This window comes from Leopardus geoffroyi, chromosome D2 (genome assembly GCF_018350155.1).
Source record: "Leopardus geoffroyi isolate Oge1 chromosome D2, O.geoffroyi_Oge1_pat1.0, whole genome shotgun sequence".
Classification (NCBI taxonomy): domain Eukaryota; kingdom Metazoa; phylum Chordata; class Mammalia; order Carnivora; family Felidae; genus Leopardus; species Leopardus geoffroyi.
The window spans coordinates 7,717,942-7,730,761 of record NC_059334.1 but is presented as its reverse complement, the minus strand read 5'-3'; the positions used below and the strand labels follow the sequence as shown (position 1 = coordinate 7,730,761).

General features: G+C 46.6%; 1 protein-coding gene across 2 annotated transcripts in view; it reads left to right on the top strand.

The window, feature by feature from the left end:
* RNLS (renalase, FAD dependent amine oxidase) overlaps positions 1-12,820 on the top strand; it is a 362,006-nt gene that overhangs the window by 328,997 nt on the left and 20,189 nt on the right. The window contains exon 8 of one of the 2 annotated variants that reach the window (XM_045439455.1): positions 1,475-1,623. The exons of the other annotated variant lie outside the window; for it this stretch is intronic. Within the exon in view, the coding sequence (XP_045295411.1) occupies positions 1,475-1,609 (135 nt within the window). The 3' untranslated portion in view covers positions 1,610-1,623. Of the gene's footprint in view, positions 1-1,474; positions 1,624-12,820 lie in introns of those variants that run through there. 2 annotated transcript variants of the gene reach the window in all.

The window sequence follows — 12,820 nt, the reverse complement described above, 5'->3', positions numbered from 1 at the left end:
GCTTAGAACAAGGAATGGGGCGGGGCGGACACACTGACTTATTTGTAGATCAAATTCAGATTTGGAAATAACAACGACGGGGCTGGGTTATAACTTTTCTAACATGACATTTTATTCACATAACAAGAATGTTTTTAGTGTTATCCAATACCATTTAGTTATGTATTCATTTACTCGATAAATAATTATTAAACGTCTACGAAGTTCTCACCCTTTTGAGAGATACAGGAGAGGAAGAAATGGATAGTGTCGCCAACGCAAGTGTGCAAAAATGTGCTGAAAAGAAAGAGAAAATAAGGCGCAATTGATTTCCCACGGGGAAGGGCAGCTACTGTGTGATCCAAGCAAGCTGTGGCAGGAGAATCCTTGAGAGCTGGATGGTCTGGACAGGGCAGGTGATGGGCAGTGGGGCTGGCGCAAAGGGAATATTCCAGGCCCGCCGAGGAGAGTGGCAAAGATTCGAAGAAATGAACGATTAGAAGGTTTGAAGGACATGGGCTTCTCAGAGGTGGAGGGTTCGAGGGCTTTTCTGAAAACAAAGGGGCATCCTTGTTGACTTCTGAGACCGAGTGCCTCATTCTACGTGGTCATTCAAGACGTCGAATCTGGTGGGAATATTCAAAGTGGGTCAGAGGTTGAGAGTTGAGGAGGGACAGGTCAGTGTGGGCCCTCTCCGGTGACCCAGAGTCGGAGAGACAGAACAGGGAGGCTGGGTCAGGCAGAGCCTGTCGTAACAGTGGGGTTCCCATCGGCCCTTTCGGATAGTTCAAGGCCCACCCAGCCGTCCAAGTTATGCAAAGACTGAATCGAACACCCGTGCTCGTGCCAGGAAATGGATACTTCTGGTGCCTAATGGGAGCCTAGAGAACAGAACAAAACCCCAGGACAGTGTGCCTCCCACCTGCAGCCCACATCCCGGCACCCGCCTGCCATCGTGGAAAAGGGGGATTAACTTGCTGCAGATTGTCCAAGGCCGGGGCTTATATTATTCATTTTTCTTGGAAATGTCTGAGGTTCCATGATCCCTCTCTAATCCCATATGCCAGACTGAGCTTATATTTTCACAGGCACAGGGCTGGCTGCTTTGGCCAACATCCACTTTAGGATCGAGGCCGTTCCGCCGCCCGGCCCGCCCCCCGGAGGCCAGCCTTCCCGCCTGGTGTCACCAGTTAGTCCCCAAAGCCTAGCTCTCTGGCGCTCATCACAGCGCAGGAAAGGAAAACATAGGGTGTCTTTTATTTTTTCTCTTTTCTTTTCTTTTCTTTTTTTAATTTGAAAACAACAAGAGAGTTTCTCTAACATCAAACTCAATTAAGTTTCCAGAATTTAGGAAAGTCCTAAGAATTTTTATTTTGTGATAAGTTATGAAAATTACATGCAGAGTGTCTCCGCCACTTGGGTTTCTCTTTGTAGCCAGGGCCCTCTGTTTCATTTTCCTGGAGGGCTTATAATTTATTCTATTATTTCCTAATAGGTACCCAGGATTCCCTGCTATGAACCGAAGGTTTGTTGTCTTTCTGTATCTAATAACATTCGCGGAGTGAGGACCACTCTCTGCCACTGGGAACACAAGATGTTTCTTTGGGTTTTGTTATCTTTCTTTTTTTAAAAAATGTTGCAACAGAAGCCACAGGTCTTTTCCATGTTCGTGCTGATGATAAAGTGATGTCTGCAAAATGTACCAATGCATATTCTTCCAGAAGACCTCTAATTAACTCAGCGCCCCCCATGTCACTCCTGTCCCTGACTGTCCTGTAGTGTTGATGTAGTTTGTCGCCTCAACCCTATTTTTTAGCCACTGGTGACAGTGGGCATTATCTCTCAATGTCACATCTTGAGAATGCAGCCTGGCAGGGGAGAGCACGACGCTGGCCTTATAAGTGCTCTAAAAAGCTTACTTAATAACCACCGCAAGTAGATGTCTGAAAATCCAGCCGTTTTCCCTCGGGACTGGTCCTGCACTCTCCCACCCACCCGCCTAATGAGGACCCACTCTTGTCCCAGTTACAGGAGCCTCCAGGCCTGCTGGACCCCGAGACTGCTCAGAGCATTTCTCTGTCCCCCTAAATATCACTCTTTCTCCTCCTGCTTTACCACATCAGGGGGTACCTGGGAACACAGTAGTACTTCTGCAGCTGGACTTATTTCCAGGTGGAGAAACTGAGTTCTAGAAGAAGCATGGTGGACACTGGGGGTTCTTAGTGTGATTGTTTGCTGTTTTGTTCTTTTGACCCCCCTTCGCCCTGATTTTCTTTCGAAAAGTCACCTTTCTACACGTTTCCAGTATTTATGGTTCTGGAGAGGTCCATCCCACTCTTAGGCTACAGAGGCCAGCAAGCAATCCAAGTCTGGCCAGTTCTCTTTCCTGTTTTCGGTCATTGATACAGGAGGTGGGTGTGACTCGAGCCAAGTCCAAGTGTCATTCTCAGGATTCATGCTAGAAGTCTTAGGAAAGAGGTACTGTCTTTGTACTGTGCTTGAAAGCTGAGAGATTGTAAGCGTGAAACTTCCGGTGGCCATTCTGTCACCAGAAGGGGAGAACCTTCCGGAGCACTAAGCCAAGAGAGAAAGAGCAGAGGTGAAAGGTGGAGAGCCACAGTAATCTGTATGACTCAGCAATCTGATGACTCCATTTAAGCCCCTGGCCCTAGCTGTGCCTGAAGTGAATTCTGCCTGAACTGTTCAGTTACGTGAGCCAACAAATTCGGTCAGCCATTTTGAACAAGGCTCTCCTTGAAGAGCCTTTCCTGAAGATGCTTCGGAACTTTGAGCCTACTCTTAATGGAGAGCCACCTGTTCTTAATGATATGCTAACGTCCAGGAATGGATGGATTCATCCTTCTTTTCCCAGCGATTAAGGCACAGCATAGAAATGCAGCTTTTATGAACTCTGGTAGCATTTCCAACCCGTCTTAATCAATGTCCTTAATCTCTTCTTTCCCAAACGTGACAAGGTAACGATGAAGTAGCAACGTTTACAGGTGGCTTACCCGTGTGAGGACTGACAGATAACGAAGGTCCAAATGTGACAAACAGCAACATAGGACCTAGCGGACGCACAAAACTGTGCCCGGTCCCCAAACGGTGACGGTGGACACATTACACAGCAGCCAAGAGAGCAGTTATTCTCCAGAATAATTTCAGTCTTTCTTTAATTTGAAAGACGGAAGAAAGAGGAAAAATAAATCTACAAAATGAAAGAAAGGGTAAAATGTCCCTGGTCAATGAGGGCCAGGGAAAAAGACTTCCCAAGGCAATGGTATTTCTATTCCATAGACCTGAAGACTAAGTCTACCAGTTAACAGGACCTGAACAAAAATCATGAGCTTTGAAATCTGACTAACTTGCTAACCTGTATTTCAATCCCCAGGTTTATAATGTACTAGTTTGTGAAATCTCAGGGGAGCTTTTTTTGCCTTGATTTCCTCCCCTGGAAATGAGAATGATCCTTCCTATCTCGTACGGCTGTTGAGAATATTCAACGAAATTATAAATCTAAGTACTAGTCTATACACATAGTAAACGCTCGGTAATTGGCAGCCATTATTAGTATAATTATTAGTAACAGTAATTGTAATAATAATAATCACCGAGGTGATAGAAGTTTGCTCACTTCTATTTAAATCTTGGGTGGCCTCCCGGCCTATAAGGCAGCACTAAGAATAATTACCATAGATGGGCCTGGGCATGCCAGGTTCAGGGGAATGAGGAGCTGTAAGAAGGACACTTCGGTCAATTTTGTTGAGGCCAATACAGAGACCTCGACTAAGCCAAATTTCTCCAACACTTACAGGATTTTGTACACTAATCTCTGCTTCTTTTCAATTCAGTCCCATTGAAGATAATGCTTCCGGATCTCTTTCAACAGTTGAATTATGTAAACTTTGTCAATGCCGGCACATCCTACTTACCCGTTCAGCCTCCCCAAACGGTGTCCAAAACGCCATGTTAACTTTGCAAAGGAGTCATTTTCAAAGGGTCTGCTAGAATAATACCCCACTTGGAAAATGTGGCATGAAATGGAAAGAAACCCGGAGATAAAAACTGGAGGAAAAAAGTCACCATCATCACCGTACCGAAAATAAAGTCACGTCGGCGAGTGTAACCGTAACATTCACGTGCGCACGGTTACGGTTCCTTCAGACTCAGATGCCTGAGTTTTAAGTAGTTTTACGGTGCCGGATCCTCTTTAAACCCAACCCTGGATCCTATGACAGGCAAAGGGGGAACAGAGAGCGGGCCACGGTTCCCATCTTACTTAGGAGCTGAGGTGGGTATCTCTTCTTGCTGTTGTGTGGAGGGCTCTCTGCCCTGACTCCAGTCCCCATCTCCTCCCCTCAGGGATGTCCTACAGTAATCAGCCTACCCCTACCCAGGGGAACCCATTCAGAGATGGGTGTGTGAAAAACTTCTGGTCAACAAGACTCACGTTCAGGATTCTGTGGAACCTCTGGGCGAGAGAAACCCACCTGTCTCCACGGGGCCTGAAAGGAGGCTGTGCTCCCGTCACTGCAAAGTCCTGCGTCTCCCGCTCATGGACCGTGAGCCTGATGCCAACACTCGCAGGAAGCCGAGCCAAGAAACTGGGAGAAACTGAGTCCCGAAAATCTTCTGTGAACCCTGAATCCCGCTGTGCCTAAACGTGCCCCCTGGACGTGCCAGTTTCTGTAAGCCGGGGGGTTCTTTTTTTGTGTCGGCCAGTTTAGGCTAGGATGTTGCAATTTGCAAATTAATGTGACCGACTGATGTAGAGATTCAGCATCAAAAACAAACCAAATCGAATGCCTAAGTTTCAATTAGGTGTCAGCAAATCAGGAAAATTTCTATGATCACAGCTGAGATGAAGACCGAGGACAACAGCCTGTTGAACCTAGAAATTTCTGATCCATAGCCTCACAATTCGCCTTGAGATAAAATAATTAAACAAATAAAACAGCGGACTTACGCTGTGTGGCCATGGTTGCCCCGTTGGAGAGTTTCAACGGAGAAACTGGGGGAGGAATGCGGATCTAAGATCGTGGCTCTGGCCAGAAAATGGATCAGGGCTGTGAAATCTTCAGGAAATTAACTGAGGAGTCAGACGTTTTACATCTGTCCTGGTCAAGAAAAGCAGTGGGGTAACTTGCTAAATGTTGAATAGGGATGCTGACAACAACTGCATTATTTAGGGCTTCTGTGACTTCAAACAAGAGGCTTTCCCAAACTTGGGAAGGTGCCTCCAGGGCCAGGAATAAACGGGTGTGACTTTTATAACGCGCAAGCAGAAAGAACTCAGACAAACGAGGAATTGTAGTTTTATGAAACGGGGACTGTACAAAACAGATGCATTAGGAATTTGGAACCAGCTTAAGACAGTACATTGTTTGTTCAATTCCTGGTAGAGATCCTGCCCCCCAAATTATTTTTAATCGTATATGGCAACTTCTTTGCCAAAAAAAGAGCTTTGATGCAGCTCTGCAGTGAAAATCACTGAAAGCAAGTGGAGTTCAGAAGAATCTTGGAACTCAGAAGCTTCCCTCCCAAACCGCAGTTAGTCCAGTGCCCATTCTTGGTAGGGTGGGGTACCCGGTAATGGCGGCCCGAGAGCTGGGACCGTGTCGGGGGCAAGAGCCAAAATGTGTCTTTACGTGGAGAACTTTGCATTAGGACTCCGCCGTTCTTCTGATTCATGCATCCACGGAGTCTCTGGCACTCTTTAATTCTCTTTCAACTGGGTAAACATCAGGAACTATTCAAAAAACAGGACGGGATTAACTCGGCCCGGTACACATTCAAATACCAAGGCTTGAGTCCCTTGGGCAAGACATTTGCCAACTGCAGGAAGGCGAGTGCTCTACCTGGGGAGCCAAAGGAATCTTTCCACACCTTAGTTCCTCCCCATGATGTGACTCATCTGGGTACCACGCGCTAAGCTGCGCTTAGAGCAGAAAAACACGTCCGGTACACTGAATCCTCGTTGAATGTGGCAAATGGGAGAAGGAGTCTGGCTCTGTGACGAGAAACACCATATCCAAAATGAAGTGGGCCGTTCAGCCAACAGCAGAGAGAATCGGCCCTAGAACAGTACCCGGGAGACAGCAGCTGCCTAGTAAGGCTATGGTGAGTGAGTGAAGAAAAGCATAAGCAGATGAATAAATGAACGAGTGGATCACTAGACTGACCGCTTGGTTGTGCCACTTAAAAGGAAACCTGCACGAGAATAGCCAGCAGGTGCTCGGAAGTGGAACACGATCGCGGGTGGGCGGCGGGACAAATACTTAGCGCTCCATCCACGCTGCATGAGATGATGTGGGACTCGCTAAGGAGGACAGAATATAAAAGACGTATCAACGCGGCTTCTGCTCAAAATGCACGCCATCCGCTTGAGAAAAGACACACGTTATGAAAACGAGAACCGACCGTGTACATGAGTTGTCTTCGTGAAATAAGGGCACAGGGCAAAAAAAGCTTGCGAGCGTTTATACAGGTTCTGGGGGCTGAAGGTCAGAGCAGGCTTTCACGTAGAGACAGCATCGGTGCGGGTAGAATTTGTCTCTGTGGATACAAGCAGGAGCACGTATGGTTTGAATGCAATCAGGTAACATACTCGGAACCAGCCTGACACCTAAATATCCCTAGTCTGTTCACATTTCTCGTCCTCTTGGCCATGCTCCTACTTCCTGCTATCGTCTCTTGTCTGAATTGCAGCCTCCAGTTGGGTTTCCAGTCTCTTTGTCTTGCTCTCTTCTGATCTACTATCCTCGAGGAAGCTAGAATGATCTTTTTATTTATTTTTTTTTTTTTAATTTTTTTTTTTTTCAACGTTTATTCATTTTTGGGACAGAGAGAGACAGAGCATGAACGGGGGAGGGGCAGAGAGAGAGGGAGACACAGAATCGGAAACAGGCTCCAGGCTCCGAGCCATCAGCCCAGAGCCTGACGCGGGGCTCGAACTCACGGACCGCGAGATCGTGACCTGGCTGAAGTCGGACGCTTAACCGACTGCGCCACCCAGGCGCCCCTAGAATGATCTTTTTAAAAGGGAAACCTTGGGCCACCTGGGTGGCTCAGTCGGTTAAGCGTCCGACTTTGGCTCAGGTCATGATCTCGCGCCCCGCGTCGGACTCTGTGAGGACAGCTTGCTCGGAGCCTGGGGACTGCTTCGGATTCTGTGTCTCCCTTTCTCTCTGCCCCTCCCCCCTCCCCCCCCTCAAAAGTAAACATTTAAAAAATTTTTTTTAAATAAAAGGTAAATCTTAAGGGTTCCCTCACCACCACCATCCCTGCTTAAAACCTGCCATGGTTCCTCACTGACCTTAGGGCAAAGTCTAACCCACTAGGTTTTCAAGTCCAACAGGATCTGGTCCCTGCTTTCTGCCTCCAGCATTCACCTTCCCAGTCCCTGCCCAACCCCTCCCTGCCCTCCATCTACAGAGCACTTCTCAGTTCCCAAGTGCACTCGGCAGTCTTGCCTCTAGGCTTTATACATGGCATTCCACCCACCAAGAAAACCTTTTCTATCTTTCATCTGGGCAACTCCAATTCGTAGTCGGGTTTCAGCCTCGACATCATTTCCTCTGCGAAGCGTCTCTTGGCCTCGGAATCTGGGTCACCTGTCCTGCCTACATCCTCTCATAGCACCTTTGCCTCTCATTGAATCAATGAATATCAGACAAATTGGGGTGGGATTGAGGGGTAGGTGGGCCTTGAACGATAGGCCAAAGACTCTGAAGTTTACCTGGAAGGCGCCTACCTATTAAACAATTTTGAACCCAAAGTGTGACAGACCAAGAGATGATGCCACTGATATTCCAAAGGAAAAAATAGATATAGCAAAGGACTTATAGCAAAGGAAGACTGGCAAATGAAAGAAGACAAGTCAAAGACTTTCTTTCACAAAGAGAAAGCGTCTCCAAGAAGGAAGCATGAGACCAAGGCTACAGTCTAGGGACGCTTCTTACAGAATTTAAGATTGGCTTCAACCCAAAGCTGGTCTTCAGCCAAGCAAGACCATCCTCCCTTACTGCCATGTCATGAGCCCTGGCACACGCCTCACACCGCATGGAGAAAAAGAGGGACACGAAGTGTCAAGGACCGTTTGCAAAAAACCCTCTCCACCTGAGGTGAGCCCCATTTCTTTGACTGGGGACACAGAAAGATAAAGTAGAGGAGAGGAGAGACGAATAGAGGAGATGGACCCTGTCCAGCTTGAGTCCATTCAAAGTGGTCCCAGCAAACAGACATGGTGGCCCTCAATCTACCACAACGGCAAAGCTGAGCTGGTTCTTCTTAACAAGATTTTAAGAAGAGAAAGGGAAAAGAAAAATGGCACCATTGTTCTATTATTATGTGTGTGGTGAGTGCCATGTAGGCAGTGGATGGACAAAAAGCCCAGCCAGTTCGCAAATACTGGGATTTGCGAATACTGGGAAAGGTCAAAACAGCCTGACCGGCTACCCTGAGTTGTCTTAGAATACGCTGGCCCGGGTGAGTCCTGAGCCTCACTCCGCATTCAGAGTCAAATATTGTTTGGATTATAATATTAAACTAGGACTAACATGACCCACACTGTTAAGATTATTAAAAGAGTGGAATATTGCACAACTGAACATTTTTCTTAGTCTTCAGAGCCTGAGGCTCATAATTTGTAGGGATCGCTGTGCTGGCGTGGGTACTGATTATTTACTAAGTGCTGACAGCTTCTTCAGTTCTGCACAAGATGGAAAAGAAGTCCCAGTGTCTCCTAAGGGAGTGGGAATATAAGTTAGGCAGGCAAAGAATCCAACATAACATAGACGAGGTGTGGCCGGAAAGTAATCACAGAGGATTTTTTTTTTTTAAACAAACCAACAAAAGCCAGAGCTAACTGTCCAAGAGAACCTTTCTACACATCTGTCACCTTGGGGCATGGTACAATTAGTTCAAAGACAGGTCTGTTGCTCAAACGTTTTTGGCAGTCATCCTCAGACATTGAGACGCAGTGTGGTGTAGAAAAAGAGGCATAAACTTTAAATTCTGACCACGACCAGCTGCACCATCACAGGCAAGTTTCTCAGCCTATAAACTCCTCAGCTTCTTCCTCTTGTGAAATGGAGCTAAGACACCACACCACAGTTTTTCGAGGACCCATGAGATAACGCGAAGGGTACCAGTCTTAGAGCGCTCGCCACCAGAGGCAACCATTACCTGTTGTGTCCTTTAAATCCGTCTGGTCTGGTTGATCGCAGCGTTTGTTTGATCAGCAGCAGAGTTACTCAGCTTGATTACTTCCTCAGTCAACCGACTTAGCTCCTGTGTTAGCTTCCTGGGGCTGTCGTACAAAGTACCACACGCCGAGTGGGTTAAACAACAGAAATGTTTTCTCTCCTAGTTGTGGAGTCTAGAAGTCCAAAATCAAGGTCGTGGCAGGGCCGTGTCACTCTCGATAGTGTCTGGTCTTCCTTTCCTCTTCCTAGCTCTGGTGGTCCCTAGCAATCCTTGACATTTCTTGGCTTGGAGACACAGCACTTTGACCTTGTCCATCACACAGCATTCTCCCTGCATGTCTCTGTCTCTATGTCTCTTCTTTTCTCTCCTCTTTCTAAGGATACCGGTTATATAGGATATAGGATCCACCCTAAACTTGCCCTCTTGATATGTCTGCATGTTCTCAGCTTCCAGGTGGATGTGAATTTGGGGGGTTCACTATTCAACCGAGAACAGTCCCCAAAATCACAGTACAAAAAACCCAAAGATTTGTACGTTCTTGAGGACATCCCAAGTAATCTGACGCGGGTTTTACAAAAGGTAGCAAAAAAGAGGAGTTCCGGATGCATTACAGACAGTGGCAGCTGGCAGCTTTGTTGGAAAATACGGCTTGGCCACAACTGTGATTGATTTGAAGTCATCACATCTGACTCTGTGTATGTATCCTTATGATTTAAAAATTTTACTGAAACCCACCCTCCCGTCCCTCCGTTAATGTAGAATGGAGGGTGCGCTCGTGCGTGCTTATGCTGGTCACGTGACACTCATCACATGTCACTAGAAGAGCTACTGCTTCAAAGAGTAATCATCATCATCATCACCATCATCATGAAAGTGGCGTTCTTCCTCTAAATTGGATCTGGCCAAAAATAGATTCAAGCTGAACTACTCCCTTTCCAACCCCAGTCTCCAAGCTCTGTAGTTATACAGTTTGCACTTGTAGAAATAGCATAAATTTCTATAGATAGGCAGCACTTAGCTTCTTTTGAGGCAAACAGAAAGTCAAAGATGTTCTCCAGCCCCAGGTGAAACTCTTCCGTGGCACAAAGCAGATTCTGGAGGGAGACAGGTACTAGGAGACAGAGATGACCACAGAGCTTGGATTTTCAAAATGGTAGGGAATTTCCCTGTAGCCAGTGCAGCCAAATTAGCTCCTAACAAAGAAAACTAAGGACTTTGGGACTTGAGGCAGGCTCCAGGAGGCATGCATACCTGAAGATGACAGGGGCCCCGAGACTCTTCTGAAAGAGAAAGCCAACAGAAAGTTAGCACCAGCATAAATGCACAGTAGTCCCCCTCGAGGAAGAACCCCCTCGAGGAAGACTCCCCTATAGAGAGTCAGGAAGCACACCGGGGTTAGAGGAGAGTTTTCAACCATCTGGTGTGCTGCTAGCCTGTGGTCTAGACCAAGCTCTGAGCTTCGAAGGACTGGGCTGCATGGAGGTGAGCAGACACGATGATCCCACGCTAAGATCTCCGCGTCTACTGTTTACGGCCATGTCTCTGTGCCATTATCAGAAGGCATAGATCTCAAAAGAAAGGAAGTCCTCATCTGCCCCTGGGTGGCCAGAAGTGTTATAATAATTGTCCATATCAGCACATTTCCTGGCCTCCCCATGCTAAAATCTAGAGTTCAAGGAGACTTGTCAGAGGCCCTGGTGAAGCAGATAGGTATTCTCAGGGCAGCCACAAGGGACTATGGGACAGAATCAGGCCAGCCAAGTCCCAGCTTTCAGGAAAGCTTCAACCGAGGACAGGCTGATAGTCATGTTGGGGAATGCCCTGCTCGACCTTTGAGCCTTGCCATTTTAGCTATGGAATATTATAGAAACCTTTTCAACGCTTCTCTTCTTTTTTAAAAAAAATGTTTATTTATTTTGAGGGCAGAGTAGGGGGAGAATCCCAAGCAGACTCCGTGCTGTCAGCATGGAGCCCCACTTGAGGCTTGAACTCACAAACCATGAGATCATGACCTATGCCAAAATCAAGAGTCAGGTGCTCAACCGACTGAGCCATCCAAGTGCCCCTCAACTCTTCTCTCCTTTTTTTTTTTTAGCATGTATGTATTTTTGAGAGAGACAGAGATAGAGCACGAACAGGGCAGGGGCAGAGAGAGAGGGAGACACAGAATATGAAGCAGAGTCCAGGCTCTGAGCTGTCCGCACAGAGCCCAACGTGGGGCTCAAACCCACAAACCGCCAAGATCATGACCTGAGCCAAAATCGGACGCTCAACCGACTGAGCCACCCAGGAGCCCCTCAACTCTTCTTTCCTAATAAAGCATTCCTTTGATTCAGGCTAGCCAGAGTTATTTATGAGTTGAAGAGTTGAAATCAGCCTCCCACGCAAGCAAGGGAACAATTGTCTCAACTTGCTGGCGGGAGCCCAAAGAAGTGTGTCACTCTCATAAAGTTCCCTGATGCCCTTCTGTCATAATGATCTGTGACCCCAGGCTCACTCTTGAAGAACTTATCTAAAGGAACTTAATCTGGGAAGCAAGGAGAAGTTTTAAAGACTGTAATGCCCGCAAGGAGTGTGGCAAGACTGAGGAGTCTAAATTCGAACGCCTGCAGAGGCCAAGCAGGCAACCTCAATACGAGGAGTGGAGCCAGTTCACGAGAGCAGTGGGCACAGAGGAAACACCACGTCCAGGGACAGCAGGGCTCCCAGCTAGCCTGATGGTGTCATACAGGAATATAGGCCCACAGCTGGTAAGTTTTTAAGAGAAATGTGGCATCCGCCAAACCCAGATGTGATCTGTCCATTTTGAACAGCCTTATTGCAATGTAACTGGCGGACGATACACGGCACAGATTCAAAATGTGCAAGTTAGGAGGTTTATATACACGTTCACTTGTGAACCAGAACTATAATCAAGATAATGAACACATCCACCACTCCCGAGAGTTCTTTTGTATCCCTTTATAATCCAGCCTTCTCACCCTCATCCCCCTTCCGGGACAACCACAGATCTGCTTTCTGTTCCTTCAGATTCATTGGCATTTTCTAGAATTTTCTGCAAATGGAATCATATAGTATGTACTTTTTTGGGTCAGGTTTTTTGCATCCAGCATAATAATTTTGAGACTCCTTCATGGCGTGTGGATCAAGAGCTCATTCCCTCTTACAGCCGGATAGTATTCTATTATATGCAAACACCATAATTTGTTTATCCATTCATCTGTTGATGGATATTGGGGTTGTTTCTAGTTTGGGGTTGAGGCTACTAGCACAAAGTTGCTTTCATATTTTTGTGTAAGTCTTTGGACATATGCTTTTGTTTCTCTTGGATGAACACCTAGGAGCAGAACAGCTAGGTCATACAATAGCTGACTATTTGTGTTAACACTTTGTGTAGTCAGCCTTCTTAGTTTTAGTCGTTTTTGTAGATGTGCGTATCTCACCGTGGTTTTAACTTGCATTCCCCTAAAGACCAGTTCAGTTGGGCATCTTTCTATGCATTTATTTGCCGTCCTTACATCTTCTTTGGTGAACTGTCTATTTAAATCTTCTGCCTATTTTTATGGGGTTATTTTTGTATTGTTGAGTGCTGAGGGTTCTTTATTAATCTGTATATACGTCCTTCATCAGATTT